Consider the following 18918-nt stretch of genomic DNA (forward strand, 5'->3'; position numbering starts at 1 on the left):
ACCCTATTCATTCTATTTCCCCATCAATCAGATCAAAGCTTATATAAAAACAATTTCTAATATATTATAATTTATTTTATATTTACTTATAACTTGTTAAACTGTTTAGTAATCTATGTTTTTCTTTAAATGTCCATTGAAAAACATATTTCTTTTATTGACCAGTTTTAAAATTCTAGAATATTAATTATTATTTTATTTGTAACTTTATCTCTACTTTTTTTCTTCCTCTTTTGACATAAAACTAAAGAGAGCTAAAAAGAAGAATAATTAATGAAACCAATAAATAAAACAATAGAATATTTGGAAAAAAGAATAATAATATATTTTATTAATGTTAAAAGTAACTTAAAAATAGAAATTTACATTATACAAAATTTACAAATTTAGAATAAATTCAATACTACCAATTAAATTAATTCTTATAAGTTAATTAATTGAGTCTTATAAAAAAATTTAAAAAATACCACTTATAAATTTTAAAATGATACATATTTTTTTTATCAAATATTAATTATTAATTTTTTTATTAGTGAAAAAATATATAAATTATCTTTTTAAATAACAATAAATAAATAGATAGAAGATGAAAAAAAAAAAGGATAAATCTTACTAAAAAAATATGGATGATTATTTAATCCAGAGTGGACAAAATGATGATAATTTAAAATTTAAATATAGATAGGCAAAGTTACTTGATTTGCATGGTTTAGTCATTAAACCCAACTGGGTCCAATGAGTAATCTAGCTGTCAAACTCTTTCCCACAGTATTCCTATTCCACCCCCAACTTGGCTTTTTCCAAGGCACAAAAATATTTTAATTAATTAAAAAACGGAAGCAAGTTAAGTTACTATAAGACCATCACCTCAAGCACGTTACTCCCTCCCTTCTCTCTCTCTCTCTCCCTCACTCTCACCATGGAGGCGCAACCGCCAACCCCCTCGACTGCGCCGCCGCCTCTGCCGCCACACCTCAGCTACCCCGACTCCGTGGAATCCTCGCCTCGCTCCCGCAACACCGACTCCTGGGACGAGCCCTTCGCGCCGGCGTCCACCAAGCTCCGTCTCATGTGCAGCTACGGCGGGCACATCGTCCCCCGCCCCCACGACAAGTCCCTCTGCTACGTGGGTGGCGACACGCGCATCATCGTGTCCGAACGCGCCACCTCACTCGCAGACCTCTCCATGCGCCTCTCGAAAACTTTCCTGAACGGAAGACCCTTCACGCTCAAGTACCAGCTCCCCAACGAGGACCTCGATTCCCTCATCTCCGTCACCACCGACGAGGACCTCGAGAACATGATCGACGAGTACGACCGCACCGCCGCCTCCGCCACCTCCGCCGTCAAACCCTCCCGAATCCGCCTCTTCCTCTTTCCCACCAAACCCGAATCCACTCACTCTATCCCTCCCCAAATTCTTGACACGTCAGCCAAATCGGACGATTGGTTTTTGAATGCGTTAAACGGCGCCGGATTGCTTAACCGCGGGTTTTCTGACTCTGCTTCTGTGAATTGCCTTCTTGGACTTGACGACGAGGTTGCCGGGAATAATCTCGAACCCGGTTCGAAGGACGGTGGGGATGGTGGTGGTGGTGGTGGGGTTGGTGGCGGTGGTGCTTCGCAGGGTGGATCTTTCGGGAACGGGAAGAATTTGAAGCAGGATGTTCACTCCATTCCCGATTCGCCCATGCTCGAAACGACGTCGTCGTTTGGGTCCACTTCTTCGTCGCCTTCGCTTGCGAACTTGCCGCCGATTAGGGTTCATGTTGTGGAGGATCAGAAGGTGTTGGGGATTGAGGAGCAGTTCGCGCAGATGGGGGTTGGTGTGGGGCAGAAGCAGCAGCAGCAGGATGAGGGTTTTGTTTTGCTATCTTCGCCGCCTCCCCCGCCGGTTCCCGCGACCCTCGCCGCCGTGGGTGTGCCAATTGGGCCCGCCACGGTGGTTGCTGGGGAGTATCATAACCGCGTTGTCTCCGATGATGAGAGATCAGATCATGGGGTTTCTGTTGGGTATAGAAAACCACCCACTCCTCCACCACAGGTTCAGTCACAGACACAAGCACAGTCACAGGCACAAACGCAAACACTTGCTCCTCAATTTCAACAGAAGTCAACTGGTGGTGGCGCCGTTGTTGATTTGCCTTCTCCTGATTCAGTTTCAAGGTATTCTCAATTTCAATTTATCTTTCTGGTTTTGGCTTTGAATTTTTAGAATTGGATTGTTTATTTCATTTGTATCATGTTATTGTTGGGTTTGGTTATTAGTGTATAGGGTTAGTAAGGGATTTGGTTCTTGGTGATGGATTCAATTGGCACTGTTTGAATTAGGTTTTTGGTGTTTGTTTTGATCCTGCAGTGATAGTAGTCTTGCGAATGCAATCTCGCGTTCGAAACCTGCTGTTTATCAAGAACAAGTTCAGATTCAATCCGGGACTACAAGGGTTCCCAGTAACCCTGTGGATCCAAAGCTTAATGTGTCTGATCCGCACGGTCGGATCCAGATGCAGCAACATGTACAGGACCCTGGATATTTGTTGCAACAACAATTTGAACAGCACCAGCAGTTGCAGTCACAACAACCGCAACAGCAATTTGAACAGCAACATCACCAGCACCAGCAGACACTACCGCAACAGCAGCAACAGTTTATTCATGGCACACACTTTATTCACCATAACCCTGCTATTCCTGCATATTATCCTGTATATCCTTCCCAGCAACATCCCCAGCATCCACAGGTTTACTATGTGACTGCGAGACAGGCGCAGGCTTACAACCTGCCTGTGCAGCAGGCTAATATGGGTGAGTCTGCAGGGAACATCGCTTCTAGCCGACCACAAACTCCACCAAATCCTTCTACATTGGTTCAACAACCTGCTACTTACAACCCCATCAGAAATGCTCCCATGCCTAAAACTGAAATGAATGCTTACAGAGCTGCAACTGCAGGCACCCCTCAACTTGTTCAAGTTCCTACGAGCCAACATCAGCAGCAGTATGTCACATACTCACAGATTCACCATCCTTCTCAGTCCATGGCTCCCAATTCTGCTGCCCCTGCCAATTATGCTTTTGATTATGCGGATCCTGCTCATGCTCAAATATACTACTCTCAACCTATGGCACCCACAATGCCTTCACAGTACCAGACTATGATGATGCAGGAAGGTTCAGCTCAGCATCCCTCAGACAGCGTGAAGCAGCAGCAGATAAGAACCTCACAACCATTATAAGCCAGTCCTTAAAAAAAAAAGAAACAATTTTGAAAAAAATGGGTTTGTTTCCCTTTAAGTTTTTATATGCAGTTCTTGTCGTCATGTTTGATAAAACTGTTTGTGGTATGTATTTGGATAGGGGAAAAAAAGAATAATAAGAAACTGTGATCATCTTGTACTTTTTCTTGTATGTCATAATTTATAATTTATATAGGAAATGAAATTGGTCCAAAGATTATACTGTAAAAGGTCAAGTCTGAAACATTGTATTGTGAAAATTCAAATATCAATTCCTGAAATGATTGTCATATAAAAAAATTAGCGGGTATTCTTTCTAGCTCTGGTCTTGTGATCCGTGGTTCATGATAAAACTATTCAATTCTGTTGATAAGTGCAATGGATGTTGCCATTTGAAGTTTTGGACTACTTGCAGTTTGTCCTCGGTCCCTTATATGACCAAAGCCATGCATGAAGGACCACTAGTTTGCACTTGTGCGTGTAGTCATAAATCCTACATCGGTCTGGTCGCATTTTCAATCCCCTTGTTCGTTTTATATACAAGAAAATCACGTTTCTGCTGATTGACCTCAGGTTTTGCTGCGCATGACCCAACAATAATGTCCTTGCGAGTTTTAGTTTGAATTTGATTCTCCTTGGTGAAACCTAAACCTTGAATTATCATCTACATGCCAGCTTTTAAAATGCATAACAAATAAAGATCGTTTCAAGTTGCATAGTACGACTTTATACAGAGATTAGGTAGTCCTATAAGAATTGACCACCCTTGACAAACACTGTACTTATTCTCTGCTTTGGCCTAATGGCTTTCTTTTCATATTATGCAAGAATACTATCTCAAGCAAATCTATTTCATTGTTAAGATAACTCGAGGATCTGAATTCAAATGCTATACAGCATGCTTACGAGAGTTACTATGTGAAAGGCTGGGCATTTACGGGTACCAAACCAATTTCTTGAGCAAGACACAAATGTATGATGACAACAATGTTAAGCAAAAGTGTTCGATTGATGTGAAATTTTAACGTATAGTGAATTTCAAGATTAATATAAACCCTCACAACAGAGTGCACGTTACATATGTTGATTTCGCTGAATTTCATGTGACTTTAGTGGCAAGGTACACATAAGATTCGATGCTTTATAGTATTAAAGTATGCACTAAGTACTAGTTAGCGATCAATATAAGAATAGATTAACTGTACGAGGTTTAAAAGTTAAGATTAGGCGTAAGATTGAGCTGGTTACATGCTTAGGAGTACAATTTTGCTAGTCTCGAACCAAATAGAAATAATATACGATTCAGAACAAACAAAACTATGCTTATGTCTCAATTATTCAACTATACGTTTGCACGATTAAGCCGCTGCCTACACTCAAATGTTGTCATCCTCTTCTTTATATTAAAGCCTGGGGACTAGTGGTTGATGCTGACTCTGCTTCAAACAACTATATTGCATACTTGTGATGTATTATTAACATTATCATCCACATTAATGATGGAGCTAGCAATTGTCAAATGACTTATGGTCCCTACTTGTTCAACGTCAACGTAGGTCAGGGTCCCTCACTATCCCATAAACTGGTTTTTGCTTAGAAGAATGCTACCGATTCAATGCACATAATTGGTGCATTATTGCCGACCGAGGTCTGATGGAGCCATAGTCCAAAGTGGAAAGTTGGGCTGGTCATGGAAACCCATATAACTATATGAGAAAAGCATGGAAGAACAGTGTGTATGTGCACCCCACCGAAATTAATGCAATATTTCAATGCGTATTACCTTACCCTTTACTTCCGAGAACTGAATTCCATAATGATGGAAAGGGAATCAATGAGCCATTTGCTCAAAATTTGATTCTCTATCTCCGAAGATTTTAATGGATTGGTGGTGGAGTGTCAAAGGCACCAAGTAAAAAGCTGTCTATCAAGGGCCCCACTTAAGATGATCATAAAGTCCCTAACAACGGTGTCTATTTCTCTTAAACTCTAATCACCAAAAACATTGAGCTTATCAGGGCTCCACAATTTTTAAACAAAAGAGAAGCTATGCCTATAATAGATAAGAGTCATCCGAGTGAACAATATTTCTGTCATAATGAACATATCACGTTTACATATTCTTACTGGAATATTCGAAAGCTTTTGCATTTGTTTAGTAGTGGGAAAGGATGAACATAACATTTATTAATTCATAACAACCGTGTAATACTAGAAGAGAGAATAAAGATTGCAACTCTACAAATCTTTTCCTCTTTTTAGTATATCTGTATGTGTATCTTTTTCTTCCATTCATAAAGAACGAGATATGATACACTCTTCCTATATTTCCCCAAACTTTATTACAATCAATCGAATAACATATCATTTAGGCTTGAATCCACTACCGATTCAATGAACAACTTTTAGTCGATGTAGGTTGGCAAGCATATGCTCGGTTTTGCCTATTTATACATAAAAAACATCTTCTGCCCAATGTTCACTTAAATCACTTTCAAGCTTTTGATTACAAACTTTTCACCCTCTCACCATGATGGCAACGTTAATTTCACGATACAATGACAAGTGATCAACTGATGACCGTTATAAGAGAAACTTTTGGAGGGCATGATTACAATCACAATTCACATGGTAGTGATGTTATATGTCTCGTGACTACGGACTAAAAAATATTGGATAATGAAAATATTTCGCTTTACATAAAAAATATGATAAAAATTATTTCAATAATAATGTGACACCGAATAATTGTTACAAAATTCGACCTTACAACTTTAATTTTTTAATATTAAACTACCCTCTTTTTAAAAACACAAGAAACTGCTAATTTAGCCAAAATAAAAAGACATTCCTAACAATAATAATTCGTATTTCTGGAGAAGAGCAATGCAAGCAGGGACAAATTTTCTTAGCCATAGCTATGAGGATCAAAAAATCATTCTACAGATATATCAAAAAAGAAGGGGTACAGTACAATAATCTAATTACTCAACAGTTACATCAAACACTCTCACACAATTATCAGCTCCACATGAAGCAAGTTGCATACTCATGTGATCATCCTCATTTTTCTTCCATGCTAGACGGTTTATGGTAGATGCATGGCATATAAAAGGATCTATACGTACTGCAAGAGAAGTAGCCAAACCTGGTGCTGCTATGCTCCCATCATCTGCTCTGTTATAAGACAGATTCCACAATTCTATTTGGCCATTTTCCATTCCAACAGCTAGAAGTCCATTATTCCTCCTATGATGGAGACCAACCCAAGATAAAGCTGTCACACTACTCGTAAATTGCGGTAAAGACATAAGCTGCCTGATGGAATCCCTCTCTATGGCCCAGATTTTCACTGTCTTATCCCTTGAACCTGTTGCAAATTCCTGACCATGCGGATTCCAAGAACATGACCAGATAATCCGCTTGTGCCCCTCCTGTCTCGCAAGAAGACTACAACTAATTTCACCGGTGCCTGTAAACCACAACTGCATGATTAGGGTATATGTTGAGTTGCAGTATAGCCAATAAGAAACTCTAGCAACTATTACAGTACTAAAAGAGTCCAGTAAATAATTGTGAAATATTTAACTTCAAAATTACTTTTGCTCATTCAGCAATTATATTGCTAAAAAGGGATGCCAACCAGTTAGATAACGGTTAGCTCAGTTTCATTAGTTTTCCGCAGGCTTGAGACTTGGACATTCCATCTCAAACAATGTCAGGTGTCAACCAAGGAAAATTGTCAAATAATAATAATAATGGAAAGGTGCAAATTCAAATGCCTAAACAATGATGACATATATACCTGTTCTTGTGATAGAAAAGACAGAGAACTGGCGATCCCTTGAGACAGTCAAAAGAAAGTTGTCGTCATGTGAGAACTCCATCTGTGTCACTGTTAAGCTGTGGGATTGCAGGTGGCCAACTGCTTTCCATGAACCCACCTGCCAAAGCCATACCTCAGCAACTGCTGCAGATTGGGCCTGCAATGCACACAACATATGTGCAATAGCAATATCAGAGATAAAGCAGAAAAGTGAGCAAGGTAGAGACTGACTAACAACAATCTAAACCAGCTTTCGTTGAATGAAGATTGACACAATAAGCAGTGTCAAGTTATAAGATATGCAAGCAACAAGGATTTCCGTACAAGTAGGCACTACATCTTCTGTCTAATAACAATAATATACAGGTGCACCGTGCACAGTTAAGACTAACACTACATACCTTACATGAAGAAGCAACAAGCTCACCCTTATGATCGCAACATAAAGAAAATAGTTCATTTCCATGACCATAGAGTTTGTGTGATTCAGGCCAAAGTGTATGCCAAGCTAGTTGATCTTCAATTGGTGGTTCAGTGAACACAGTTGGAACTGCGTCAGGAATAGTTTCAAGGGTGTCGAGGCCATTGACCCCACTTCTTTCAGGGGCCTCGTGCACAGCTGTAATGTAGAATTGCCATCAAAGTTATTAATTTTTGAAAGACAAACACGCCAGAAAACATTTATAATTATTTCAAAAGTTAAATTTCACATAGGAAAATGAAACAAATCTAGTTTCCCATTCTATGATATCAGTCAACTCTTGGGTAGATAATATGTCCCAATTCCTAAAACTATATTCAAGGGATGATCACAAAATAAATTTAGACCAGATATGCTAGTTGAAATTCCTAAGTAACCAGTGAGAAATATACCTTTATTTCTAACCAGTGAGAAATCAGGGAGTTTACTATAGACAAGTAACCAGTGTGTTAACTAATTAATGCAAGAGATTAATGACGAACAGAGTCAGAAAAAAGATTTAACATTCACATTTCTAAGTTGAAAGTCCTCTTCCAAAAGGCCAGGCAGAAGGAATGACTATAGTACAGGATAAAAGTTCACATCAATGCTACAAAAGGGAAAATTTAAAAGTGCAGTTTTCAAGAGCTTATATTATACTGATCATGCAGAAACAGATGAGTTAATTAAGCTATTATCAGATTTCTATACATGCCATTACAAGCACTAAATACAAGGGTTGGATACATAAAAATATGTCAATATAGTATTAAGAGCCATAAAACACAAAATATTTGGATTTTAGTAGTTACATCTAGGTTAATATTGAAAGATTAAAAAAGTTAACCTGTAAATTACATTGAAGTATGAATTAGCTTAGTTTGGGTGCAAAATTTTACCTGACTATCAAGACTAATAAACCACCTGATTATAATTTTTTTTCTTAACTAATTGCATCCTTTTTTAGCTTCAATCAGTGGCTCTATCTGTTTAGGTAATTACAACCAGATGTTGTTGCTATAAGAGTTAACACCAGTAGATAAACATGAGAAAGGCTGAAAGAGCACAAAAATTTGAAAATATGATCTCAAAATCTGTTTTTTACGCATCACACCATCAATTTCAACTTTCAATGAAATGACTGACCTTGAACATAAATAGGTTTCTGTGATAGTCCAAGAGCTGACATATTTGCACCCAAAATCTGAACATCTCCCATGATATCATCGGAAGAACAGGACTTCTGCAAAGTGGCATTACTTAATGTCTTCAAAAATGATAATGGGGCTTCAAATACTCTGGCAACTTTTTCTTCAGCTCCACAGACAAAACGATGATTCCCCTTACTATGAATAACTGCCATACAATTTATATCATGTCCATGAACTTGAGGGCGAGATATTTCATGCCAAAATTCTCCATCTTGGAGAGGAGCCTCAACTTTCCATGGAGCATAAATTCTAGTTGTCTGCAAATTTTGCATAGCAAACAATAATTTTCAGAGCCAATGAAAATTCAAGAAAAATATTCAGAGTTATTATTTGAAATACCACTAGCAGAAACTGAAGCAATTACTCAAGCAGCTAGAATTTCATTATTTTTCTCTTCAAAAGCACAAAATTCACATAGCCGGTGTTCATACACTAATTGAACACAACAGAGTGCAAGCCATGTTTGAAATTCAAGTTCATATGAAATCATAATAGATAAAATAATAGACATGATGGATCAACAGTATAGCTTTTGTGGACAGAATGTGTTTTAAAAAAATACCTGGTCATGACTGACGGACATAATATAATCACCAGATCTAGCCCATGCAATATCAGTCACTGATGCAAAATGACCAGAGGGAACCTTTTGTGGCAGCCAATTATCATTACCAACATTTTTCCAAAGATGGAAAGATCCACCATATCCATGAGCTAAAATTGAATCTCCATTCGGGCTCCAATGGCCACCATAGAACCCCAGAGCACAGTGGCTTAGTTCCCCAACAGTGACCACATTCATCCAGACATCAGAAGTCTTTTCAGGTTGCCAGATCATCATAGTCTTGTCCATAGATGCAGATAAGATACTTTGTGGTTGATAATAGGCATCCCCTTCCATGGATGCAACCAAAGGGGGTTGCCACATTACTGAATATACCCAATCCTCATGTCCAATTAAAAGAGATTCTAAGGATATCTGAAAAGAAGATGAACCAGCCACAAGCACAGGACCTTCTATATAGGATGATAGGCTTATTTCTCCTTTCTTGTCTATGCCGTGTCCATTGGACATAGAGCTGCGTAATGCCATCTTCCAAATTCGAATGCCTTTATCCTGAGATGAACTAACCAGAAAAATATTGTTTACTTCCCCATTGATGCTTATAGGTAATGAGAAGTCCAAACTCCGGATCCAATCTGTATGCCCTTTTAGCTCACATGCATGTACAAGCTGGGTTCATATGTAAAAGAAAAGTAAAATAACTTAAACACCAGCCGACAGATAAAACTACAAGAAACCAAAAGTTCAAGTTAATAATCTACAACTTAGGGGATGAAGATACCTTTCCGGTCCTTCCACCGCAATAAAGGTGAATCTTGTTATCCAATCCTCCCATTGCAAGAACAATTTGCCCACTATCTCCAGGCAGTTCAGCTAACGATAGGGCTACCATAGATTTGGAACCAACAGAGAAAGAATCCAGGCACGATAATTTACAGTCACCTAAAAATGATGAAGCAAGTCTCAATCAATGTAGACTATAAAATTACTAACATGGTACTAAGCGGGGTCATTGCCATTGGGAATTATGGCTTACCGCTACCAGTCGTTGGAAATACAAGTTCCCATACACAAGCAGTGCCATCTGAAGAAGTAGATGCAAAGATTGCCTCGGTTTGAGAAGCCATAATTCCACTAATGCATGTAACACCTTTCTTGTGTGATTGTGGCAGCTGTAACATTTGCCTCCACTACAAACAATTCAAAAGACAAATATGCAAGAAACAATAATTTATAATTCCATCTAAGTTCCCAACTGACAAATGTCTTTCATAATTTATTTGTACAAAAATAGAGGGAAAAAAAGGAACAAAATTGTACCTTCCCATCAGCAAGGGACAGTTCCCACAAAATAATAGCACCATCTGCATCTCCAGATAGCAAATAGTGCTGCTCCAATAGTTTTGCTGCAAATCAAAGGGAAGAGGGGATATTACCATTGATTAAAAAAAATGAACTTTGATCCATATCCCAGTAAAACTTTATGGCAGTAAAAAAAATGAACTAGTAGAGTTCAAGTTTATAAGAGATGGAGAAAGAAAGTACCTTTAAATAGAAACTTGCTAGATGGAAGCCAGTGGGTGCAATTCACAACTGCCTTGTGACCCGGGAGAGTAGTCAAAATTTGAGCACTCTGCGAACATAAAATATATATAAAAAAAAAATCTAAGATAAAATGGCAAGTGAAAAAGTAGAAGAGAGTGCAAAGTGGACCTTGGGGCAGAAAATAGCAACGGCGTTGTGAGCTCCAAAAGAGAGCAAACCAGAAGCACCCCATGAAACGTTGTTGACTATTCTGTTGCATCCCGCTCCAATAAACACCCTTTTCACTTCGACTTCGCCGCCGCCGCCGCCACCACCACGCATTCTCACGCACCGTGCACAGAGGGAGAAACTTTGATGGCGGCGAAAGCTTTTTGATTTTTTATTCTCAGGCGTGAAGGGCGACGTCGCCGCGATTGTTGGAATGAAGAAAGAGCATTGGGGCACCTAGTGGGCTTCGAGCGTGTTAAATAAAGGCCCAACTATGCAGGAAAGAAACTTTGATTTTTGATAACTTTTTTTGAGAAAAAATGAAGGCCCAGGTAAATAAATTATACAGAAGTTTTTATACTAATTTAAAATATTAAATTTAACTCAAATAAATAATTTTTTTACAATAATATTTTTTAATGTAAAATTAATTTTAATTATAAATATTAATTAATTTTAAAATGTAAAGAAAAATAATACAACACATATTATCTTCTTATTTCACCTCACTTTTAGAGTTTTTTTTTCATATGTGGGGGAAAAAACACTTAATATCTAAACAAAAGTGAAATATTCACATTTCTCTCATTTTCATTTTCTTTGTTACTATTTGCCCTAAAACAAATAGGTTAAATGACCTATTTGATCCTTTATTTTATTTTATTTTATTTTATTTGATAATTTATCTTTTAGCAAGTTTATTTTTGTCATTTATGTTTTAAAAAAAATATCAAAATGATTATTTTGTGAATGCAAACTTAACACCATTAATAAAATTATGACAATAATAACTAAAAATCACCATAAAATATAAATTTTTTTTTCTTCCCTTCTTCCTCCTCCTTCCTCCTTTCTCGTCTTATTCGTCTCGAACTCAACAACATACAACAAAAATCTTCAAATCTAGAATATCAATCACACCCACAATCAAAAACGAGAATGCACAATCCAAAAAATAAAAATGAATGGTCTCGAAATGTTGAGAAACTAACTCAAAACAAACCCCTCAATTTCTCAATTAGGATTCAATCTAATTTTTTACCTTATTTTCTGCCACTACCTCCATCATTGGCAAGGTCCAACTCCCAATGCACCTGACATCCTTGTGCTCCCCAATGTCTACAAAGAGTATGTCAAGCACGTGATCTCGCATCCAAGTTCGTCACTACATAAGCCTCCTTTTCTCTCCAAACCACCACCACTTCCTTGAATTCTTAATGGCATCTCTGACATAAACAACATTGTCACCTTCCAACTCAACCATAAAATGACACAATTATCGCCATCAAACAACAATTTGGGGGGGGGGGGGATTATGCTTAGACGAATCTCCTCCCTTCTTGGTACAAGATTATGGAATCTTCCAAATCGAATGGAGAGGGAAGAAAGAGAGAGAGGAAGAAGGGAAAACATGATTCATTTGCTGAGAGAGGTGTATTTGATAGTTTCAATTTGATGAAGTCCCATGCTTGAGTTTAGGTAGACTTGGAGGCCAACACTAAGAAGGATTATTACTTTGACCTGGACTTCTAGGATCTGGGTTGATTTTTTGATGTGAGAAAGGAGAACGATTTTGAATGTGGGAATATGATTGCATTTTTTAAATTTGTAAATAGTATAATAGTGACAACTAAAAATCGTTAGTATTTTAGTTTTATTAACGATGTTAAATTTTCACTAATGGAAGAACCATTTTGGTCCTATTTTAAAACATAAAGGACTAAATATAAACTTTCTAAAAGATAAATGATTAAATTAAACTAAAAAATAAAATAAATAACCAAATAGGCAATTTGTCCTAACAAACAAAGGGGTCAATTAAAAAAATACAAATTACATTGTAAGAGTACTATATGTTAATTTTTCTAGTTGGTACTACCATAATTAATCATGATTGTCTAAGGTATCCTTACAAGTCATTTAGATAGACCACAAGATCAATCTTCTGTTTCCAAGAATATATTATGCAGGAATTAAACTCACATTTTTTTCCATAAACTCATGTATTTATCAATTGAATCAATTTGTATTGTTAATAAAACAAATCATTTAAAAAAAATAAGCATGAAAATTATTAAATTCAATTGACACATATTGATACACATTTTCCGGTAAAAAAATTCACCTCTTTGATGTGAAAATTCAAAATTGTACTAGTTTACTTTTTGAAATGGTATTCTTTTTGTGGTGTATCCAATTCCAAATTTCCAGTGCAAAGCCATAATTTTGGATAAATCGTCAACCGCCATAGAGACAACCAACCGATTTAAAAAGTCAGTGACAGAAACGAGGAACGAGAAACACGAGTAAGAAAACTAGATACGGATTACCGCATAAAGGAAAAGTACTAATGAGATAGATAGATCATAGAATTGAAGCGTTATGTTACCCAAAATGTCAACCATGTCTATGTCCATGTCCATGTCCATTTCCTTCCAATCCGACATGCTCTCTGCTATCTGCAAAGGCTCTTCAACCTTCTGCTCCCTCCCACGCGCCACCGCACCGTTCCGCCTCAGGGCTTTCTCCACTGCCGTCGCCGACAAGCCCTCCGTTTGCACCGCCGACGAACTCCACTATGTGTCCCTCTCCAATTCCGATTGGAAACTCGCTCTCTGGCGCTACAACCCTTCGCCTCTCGTTAGTTTTGATTTTTTCATTCGAATCTCACCTATTTATATTTTCTCTTTATAATTTCGTTACGTTTTCTTAGGATACAATGTTTGTTTCGTAGGCACCTCCGAGGAATCATCCTCTGTTGCTATTATCTGGAGTGGGAACTAACGCCATTGGATATGACCTTTCCCCTGAGGTATTCAACTTTTTTATTTTTCTTGTAATTTTATTTGTATCCTGAGTGTTTTTAGATCACACCATCGTAATTGTGAAATTGTGTGCGTTTCTGTTCTGTGTTTAGTTTGCCTTTTAAGCCTACTTGTCCTATGTTCTCTCTGTTTCTTTCTTTTCATTTTTTGTATCTTGGAATTTGTTGTTGATGCTTGTATTATTATCATCATTGGAATATGATTTGCTTGTGCTGGTAATCTTGTTATGGAATTTAGTGGGGCAATTGGATGACTCAACACAAGCAAGTTTCATGTTTTTTTATCAGCAAATATTAGTTGTTAATTGTTAGTTTTTGTTAGCAGAGAATCGAACCAACAACCTCTCCCTCCCTTCTATTACTCCTAAGCAAGTTTCATGGTTACGACATTCAAGTTAATATCATGCTTGAATTGTTGTTATGACTTACTTTTAGGTGATATGATTGATGCATATTATATCATGGGGATACGACTTTGTTTTTTGGGTGAACCCACAGTCGGGAGCTAATGACTAATCATTCAAGGTACTGAGATCCATAATATATATCACATGATACAACTATTCTTAACATATATAGGATACAATATGTGCAGGATACATATGTAGATATGCATAAAATACTCATAAAACATAATAATCACTATATAATTGCAATTCCACAAATCTAAATTAAGAGGATACTTCTTGGACAATTCTAAAATCAAAATAGAAATTATAAATCATTGACATCATAAGTCATGGTCCATTGTCTACAAACAAGAATAGTACCTATTCAATTCCCTCCCTGAGAATCATCAATAAAAATGATAGCCTTCATGTCTAGTTCACCAAGCAAAACTTCTTCTAAGCTTCTTTCTTATACATGCATGTATGTCTTGTATCTGGGTGTATAAGATTTGCATAACATTTTTTCCTAAAAATGCTTCAATGCTTCACAAATACATATTAGTGATGTATCCATAAGTATCAATATTATATATGTATTTAATACGGATGTGTGAAACAAATGCAAGTATTGGCGCTTCATCTCTATTCTTTTATTCTTGTATAGGCGAACATCCATCTTTTATTATTCTCATTTTTTGTACCCTGATTTTAGTATAAGGTATTAAAGCTCGATAGCAATGTTTATGATCTTTGGAACCAGAAGCTTTTGAGTTTTGACACTAATGTACTATTTTAAATTGCATTTTGATTGCAAAATTCTGAATGCCTCTTCCCTTAAAGATGCACCAAAGCTACTTCGTTTGATTCTATATTATTATTATTTCCTCCATATTGTTCTGGTTTAAGTTTCATTTTTCCTCTGTGCTATTCTTTGCTATCAACCTGTGTTTGAGTAACTAATAATTCTGTTTGCCTAATTATAGCTGGTCAGTAGTATTTTCTTTTCTGATTTTATGTATCAGGCTTCCCACTAACACATGGTATGTACTGCAGTCATCATTTGCACGTTACATGTCTAGTCAGGGGTTTGAAACTTGGATTCTTGAAGTACGAGGAGCTGGGTTGAGTGTTCAGGGTTCAAATTCCAAAGATATTGAACAGTCTGCCAATGCAATGTCTGAGAAGATGGAAGCTGCTTCAGAAAGTGCTACTGCTACCAATGGAGCTGTGGCTTCAAACAAAGAATTGAATAACATCTATTGTGCGGTATCTGAACCTGAGATTTCTACCCCAAATGGAGTAGAAACTGAGAATGTGGCAATCAAAGGTGATCTAACTAGGTTAGGTACTGTTTGGGATGAATCAAAGTTGGTGGCAAGATTGACCGAGACTTTAATGTTTTTGTCAGAAAGAGTCTCTGGGTTTCTGAGCGAAAGTCAATCAAGGGTGATGTTTGCCAAATTTCTAGATCAGATTTCAAAACTTTTGGTGGATTCTCCATTATATGAACAATACAACGAGGTAAGGGAAAAGCTTTCGACTTTGTTTGAAACAAAGCAAAATGCTGGTATTACTAGTCAAATAACTGATCTGAGTCAAAAACTAGTAAATATTATTGAGGAAGGTCAGCTATCTGTTTCTCCTCAATTATTTGATCTACAAGCCCGCTTTACTTCTACAATCGAAGATTTTCAGAAGCAACTTGACTTGATGGTGAAGTATGATTGGGACTTCGATCATTACATGGAAGAAGATGTTCCAGCAGCGGTGAGGTGACATCTTATTATGTTGGAAAGCTATAAATCAATCACTCATTAGCTTTACTGAAAGTAATTAACAATTATATAATTAGCAATACCTTTTTTTTTACTTCTGTTATTTAGAGGAGACTCTCTGGCTGCATATCCCTTATACGACTTTTTGGTTTTACCTGTACAGATAGAATACATAATGAAACAAAGCATGCCTAAAGATGGAAAATTACTTGCAATTGGACACTCCATGGGTGGTATCCTGCTTTACTCCATGCTATCACGGTTTGGTAAGTTTTATAGAAATGTAAATCTAGGACAAGCAGAGCATCACCTCTTTACATATACTGACACATCTGTATTTTCATCTGCACAGGCATGTATAAAATAAATATGTAAGTTATTTACGTAATATTTGTTTTAATTTCATGTAAGGTTTTGAAGGAAAAGATTCCAACTTGGCTGCAGTAGTTACACTGGCATCGTCTCTGGACTACACATCATCCAAATCAACTCTGAAGTTACTCTTACCACTAGTAAGTGAATGGTTTAGTTGTTTCTGGTTACTTCCTACATAGATTTAATTTTTAACTTGCCTAATATCTGTTAAGGTACTAAATTTAGTCACTTGTTGAACAGGCAGATCCTGCACAGGCTCTGAATGTCCCTGTTGTTCCTTTAGGGGCAATGTTAGCAGCAGCTTATCCTCTTTCATCTCGTCCACCATATGTATTCTCATGGTTAAATACTTTGATTTCAGCTGAGGACATGATGGATCCAGATTTATTAAAAAGACTTGTTTTGAATAACTTCTGTAAGTATTTTTATCCATTACAAATCAAAAACTTGTAGGCACCATAAATTTTTATTGTTTTGTTAAGCAAATTATATATTGACTAACCAATAGACATGGTTGACAAATCATAAATTTTTATTCTTTAGGTAAGCAAATTATATATTGACTAATCAATATTAATATCTGACCTTCTTATGATACAATTACAACTGGTAGGCACCATACCCGCAAAACTTGTCTTGCAGCTCACTACAGCATTTCGAGAGCGTGGTTTATGTAACAGGAATGGGACCTTTTTTTACAAGGACCATCTACACAAAAACAATATCCCTATCTTAGCTATTGCTGGAGACCAGGATCTGATTTGCCCACCAGAAGCTGTGGAAGGTATTTTTTTATCATAAGGTGTAGATGTTTTATATCCCTGTTTTGCTATTTCAAGAAGTGAATTTTCTTAAAAGGTATTTTGTGAACAGAAACCGTTAAGCTAATTCCTGAGCACCTGGTTACCTATAAAGTTTTTGGAGAACCTGAAGGCTCACATTATGCTCATTATGATTTGGTTGGAGGAAGGCTGGTATGAACATATTCCTTTGGTTGTTGATGTTTATGTTATTTTAGATTAGGAAATTGTCAAGAAGGAAAGAATAACATGCTCAATTTTATATTGTAATTAATTGGTTATGACCTTATTGGTTGTCCCACACCAATTTTCTCAGAGCTTTCTGTTCTATTCTCACCTTTCTAGTTTATTCTCCAATAAATATACCCTTACCTTGTTTTTTTCTCCCTTTTGCTTCATTCTTAATTTTTTTTTTCATTTTTAATTGTCTTATTTGAGCATTGTTTGTTCTTTCGTATCAAGAATTTGTTTTGACATAAATAATTGGTCTATATTTTTTTATGCCTACTGCTACTGCTGCTTTCTTTGTAATCTCTTTTCTATGATTATTTTGAGCACAGGCGGTGGAGCAGGTGTATCCATGTATAATTGAATTTCTTAGCTGTCACGACAAGTGATGTACATCGTCAATTTTCATCAAATACATACTTCTTGGATCATGCTTGATAACTGCATTCCAAACAGGTGTGAGATGCCTTTCTCTTATTGCCTTTTGTACATTTCGTTGGAGCTTATGCAACACTTGCCTATGTTGTTGTTGACGGTACAGGCAACTGAGACAAGATTAATTGTTTGGTTATTTTACTAGGTACATTAAATTATGAAGAAAAGTTGAAAGAATTAATCAGACATTTTGTGCATTGGGGTTCCGCATTTTTGTTTCCTAACCATAGCAGCAAAAGGCAGGACTCTGAAATACGATCGAGGATATAGAAATAGGAATTATGAGGAGTCTAATTGTTTTTTGCAGCAGTGCCTCTGAATTTCTGTAAAATATATGTACAGAATTTCCTACTCGATACTTTTCATCATGACTATAACCTGCCTGAGTTTCTTAAATGTGTTTTCACCAAGTGGGGTTTGTGTACACGGATACTTCAAAAAATTGGAGACATATTTGTATCATATCGATTTAGGATATTAGAGGTGTTCGCACCTGGTTTTGGTTTTGGTTTGGTTCGGTTCTTTAAAAAAATCGTCCAAAGTTAAACATATTACTAATAAAAGTAATATGTGGTTCAATTTCATTTGAGTTAAATGTAATATTGTATTAAATTTGAACTAAAATAGATTGAACTTTGGATTGATTATTTTGATTTTAATTTTTTTAGGACTTTGGAATTTGTTTTTAATTTGATAACCAGTAAATTATAAAACAAATTGATATAATACAAAATCCAACAACCAGGTAAGTTCTAGTTAGTCCTTAAAAATGACATTTATTTAATCATAAGTAATAAAATAACAAAAAGTTACATGTGATATATATATATATATATATATATATATATATATATAAAATCATAAATAATAACAAAATCCATTGATATAATGAGATAAAATATTTTATATAAGACTATAAGAGTGAGATGATTAGATCTGAATCAATAATCATACATAAATGATTTTTATTATGTACAATTTTTATGGTTGAATTATTCGCTCACGTACATAGCCAAAGTCGGTGGCTTGGTTCAATTGTTTG

At 36.4% G+C, this 18918-nt stretch overlaps 3 protein-coding genes across 4 annotated transcripts; 2 read left to right on the forward strand and 1 right to left on the reverse strand.

The window, feature by feature from the left end:
- The first annotated feature begins 854 nt into the window (after window positions 1–854).
- Window positions 855–3517, forward strand: LOC114369308 (neurogenic protein mastermind-like). Its single transcript, XM_028326517.1, has 2 exons — window positions 855–2166; window positions 2360–3517. Exons 1-2 carry the CDS (start codon window positions 920–922, stop codon window positions 3234–3236), a joined length of 2124 nt encoding a protein of 707 aa, XP_028182318.1. The 5' UTR covers window positions 855–919; the 3' UTR covers window positions 3237–3517.
- Window positions 3518–6087: 2570 nt separating this feature from the next.
- On the reverse strand, window positions 6088–11275 carry LOC114372033 (elongator complex protein 2-like). Its single transcript, XM_028329414.1, has 10 exons — window positions 11012–11275; window positions 10844–10931; window positions 10619–10704; window positions 10335–10488; window positions 10080–10240; window positions 9296–9967; window positions 8669–8990; window positions 7464–7681; window positions 7042–7219; window positions 6088–6708 (listed from the first exon to the last, which is right to left on the reverse strand). Exons 1-10 carry the CDS (start codon window positions 11162–11164, stop codon window positions 6221–6223), a joined length of 2520 nt encoding a protein of 839 aa, XP_028185215.1. The 5' UTR covers window positions 11165–11275; the 3' UTR covers window positions 6088–6220.
- Window positions 11276–13314: 2039 nt separating this feature from the next.
- On the forward strand, window positions 13315–18463 carry LOC114369885. 2 transcript variants are annotated; one of them, XM_028327156.1, is made up of 10 exons: window positions 13316–13690; window positions 13785–13862; window positions 15317–16030; window positions 16202–16304; window positions 16450–16550; window positions 16654–16828; window positions 17027–17197; window positions 17287–17387; window positions 17774–17897; window positions 18022–18463. In XM_028327156.1, the coding sequence occupies exons 1-9, from the start codon at window positions 13433–13435 to the stop codon at window positions 17828–17830; spliced, it is 1758 nt and encodes a 585-aa protein (XP_028182957.1). In that variant the 5' UTR covers window positions 13316–13432; the 3' UTR covers window positions 17831–17897; window positions 18022–18463. The 2 variants fall into 2 exon arrangements, with proteins under 2 accessions (XP_028182958.1, XP_028182957.1); XM_028327157.1 differs by lacking the exons at window positions 17774–17897; window positions 18022–18463 and having other exon boundaries at window positions 13315–13690; window positions 17272–17385.
- Window positions 18464–18918: the final 455 nt, after the last annotated feature.

This window comes from Glycine soja, chromosome 10 (assembly GCF_004193775.1).
Source record: "Glycine soja cultivar W05 chromosome 10, ASM419377v2, whole genome shotgun sequence".
Lineage (NCBI taxonomy): Eukaryota > Viridiplantae > Streptophyta > Magnoliopsida > Fabales > Fabaceae > Glycine > Glycine soja.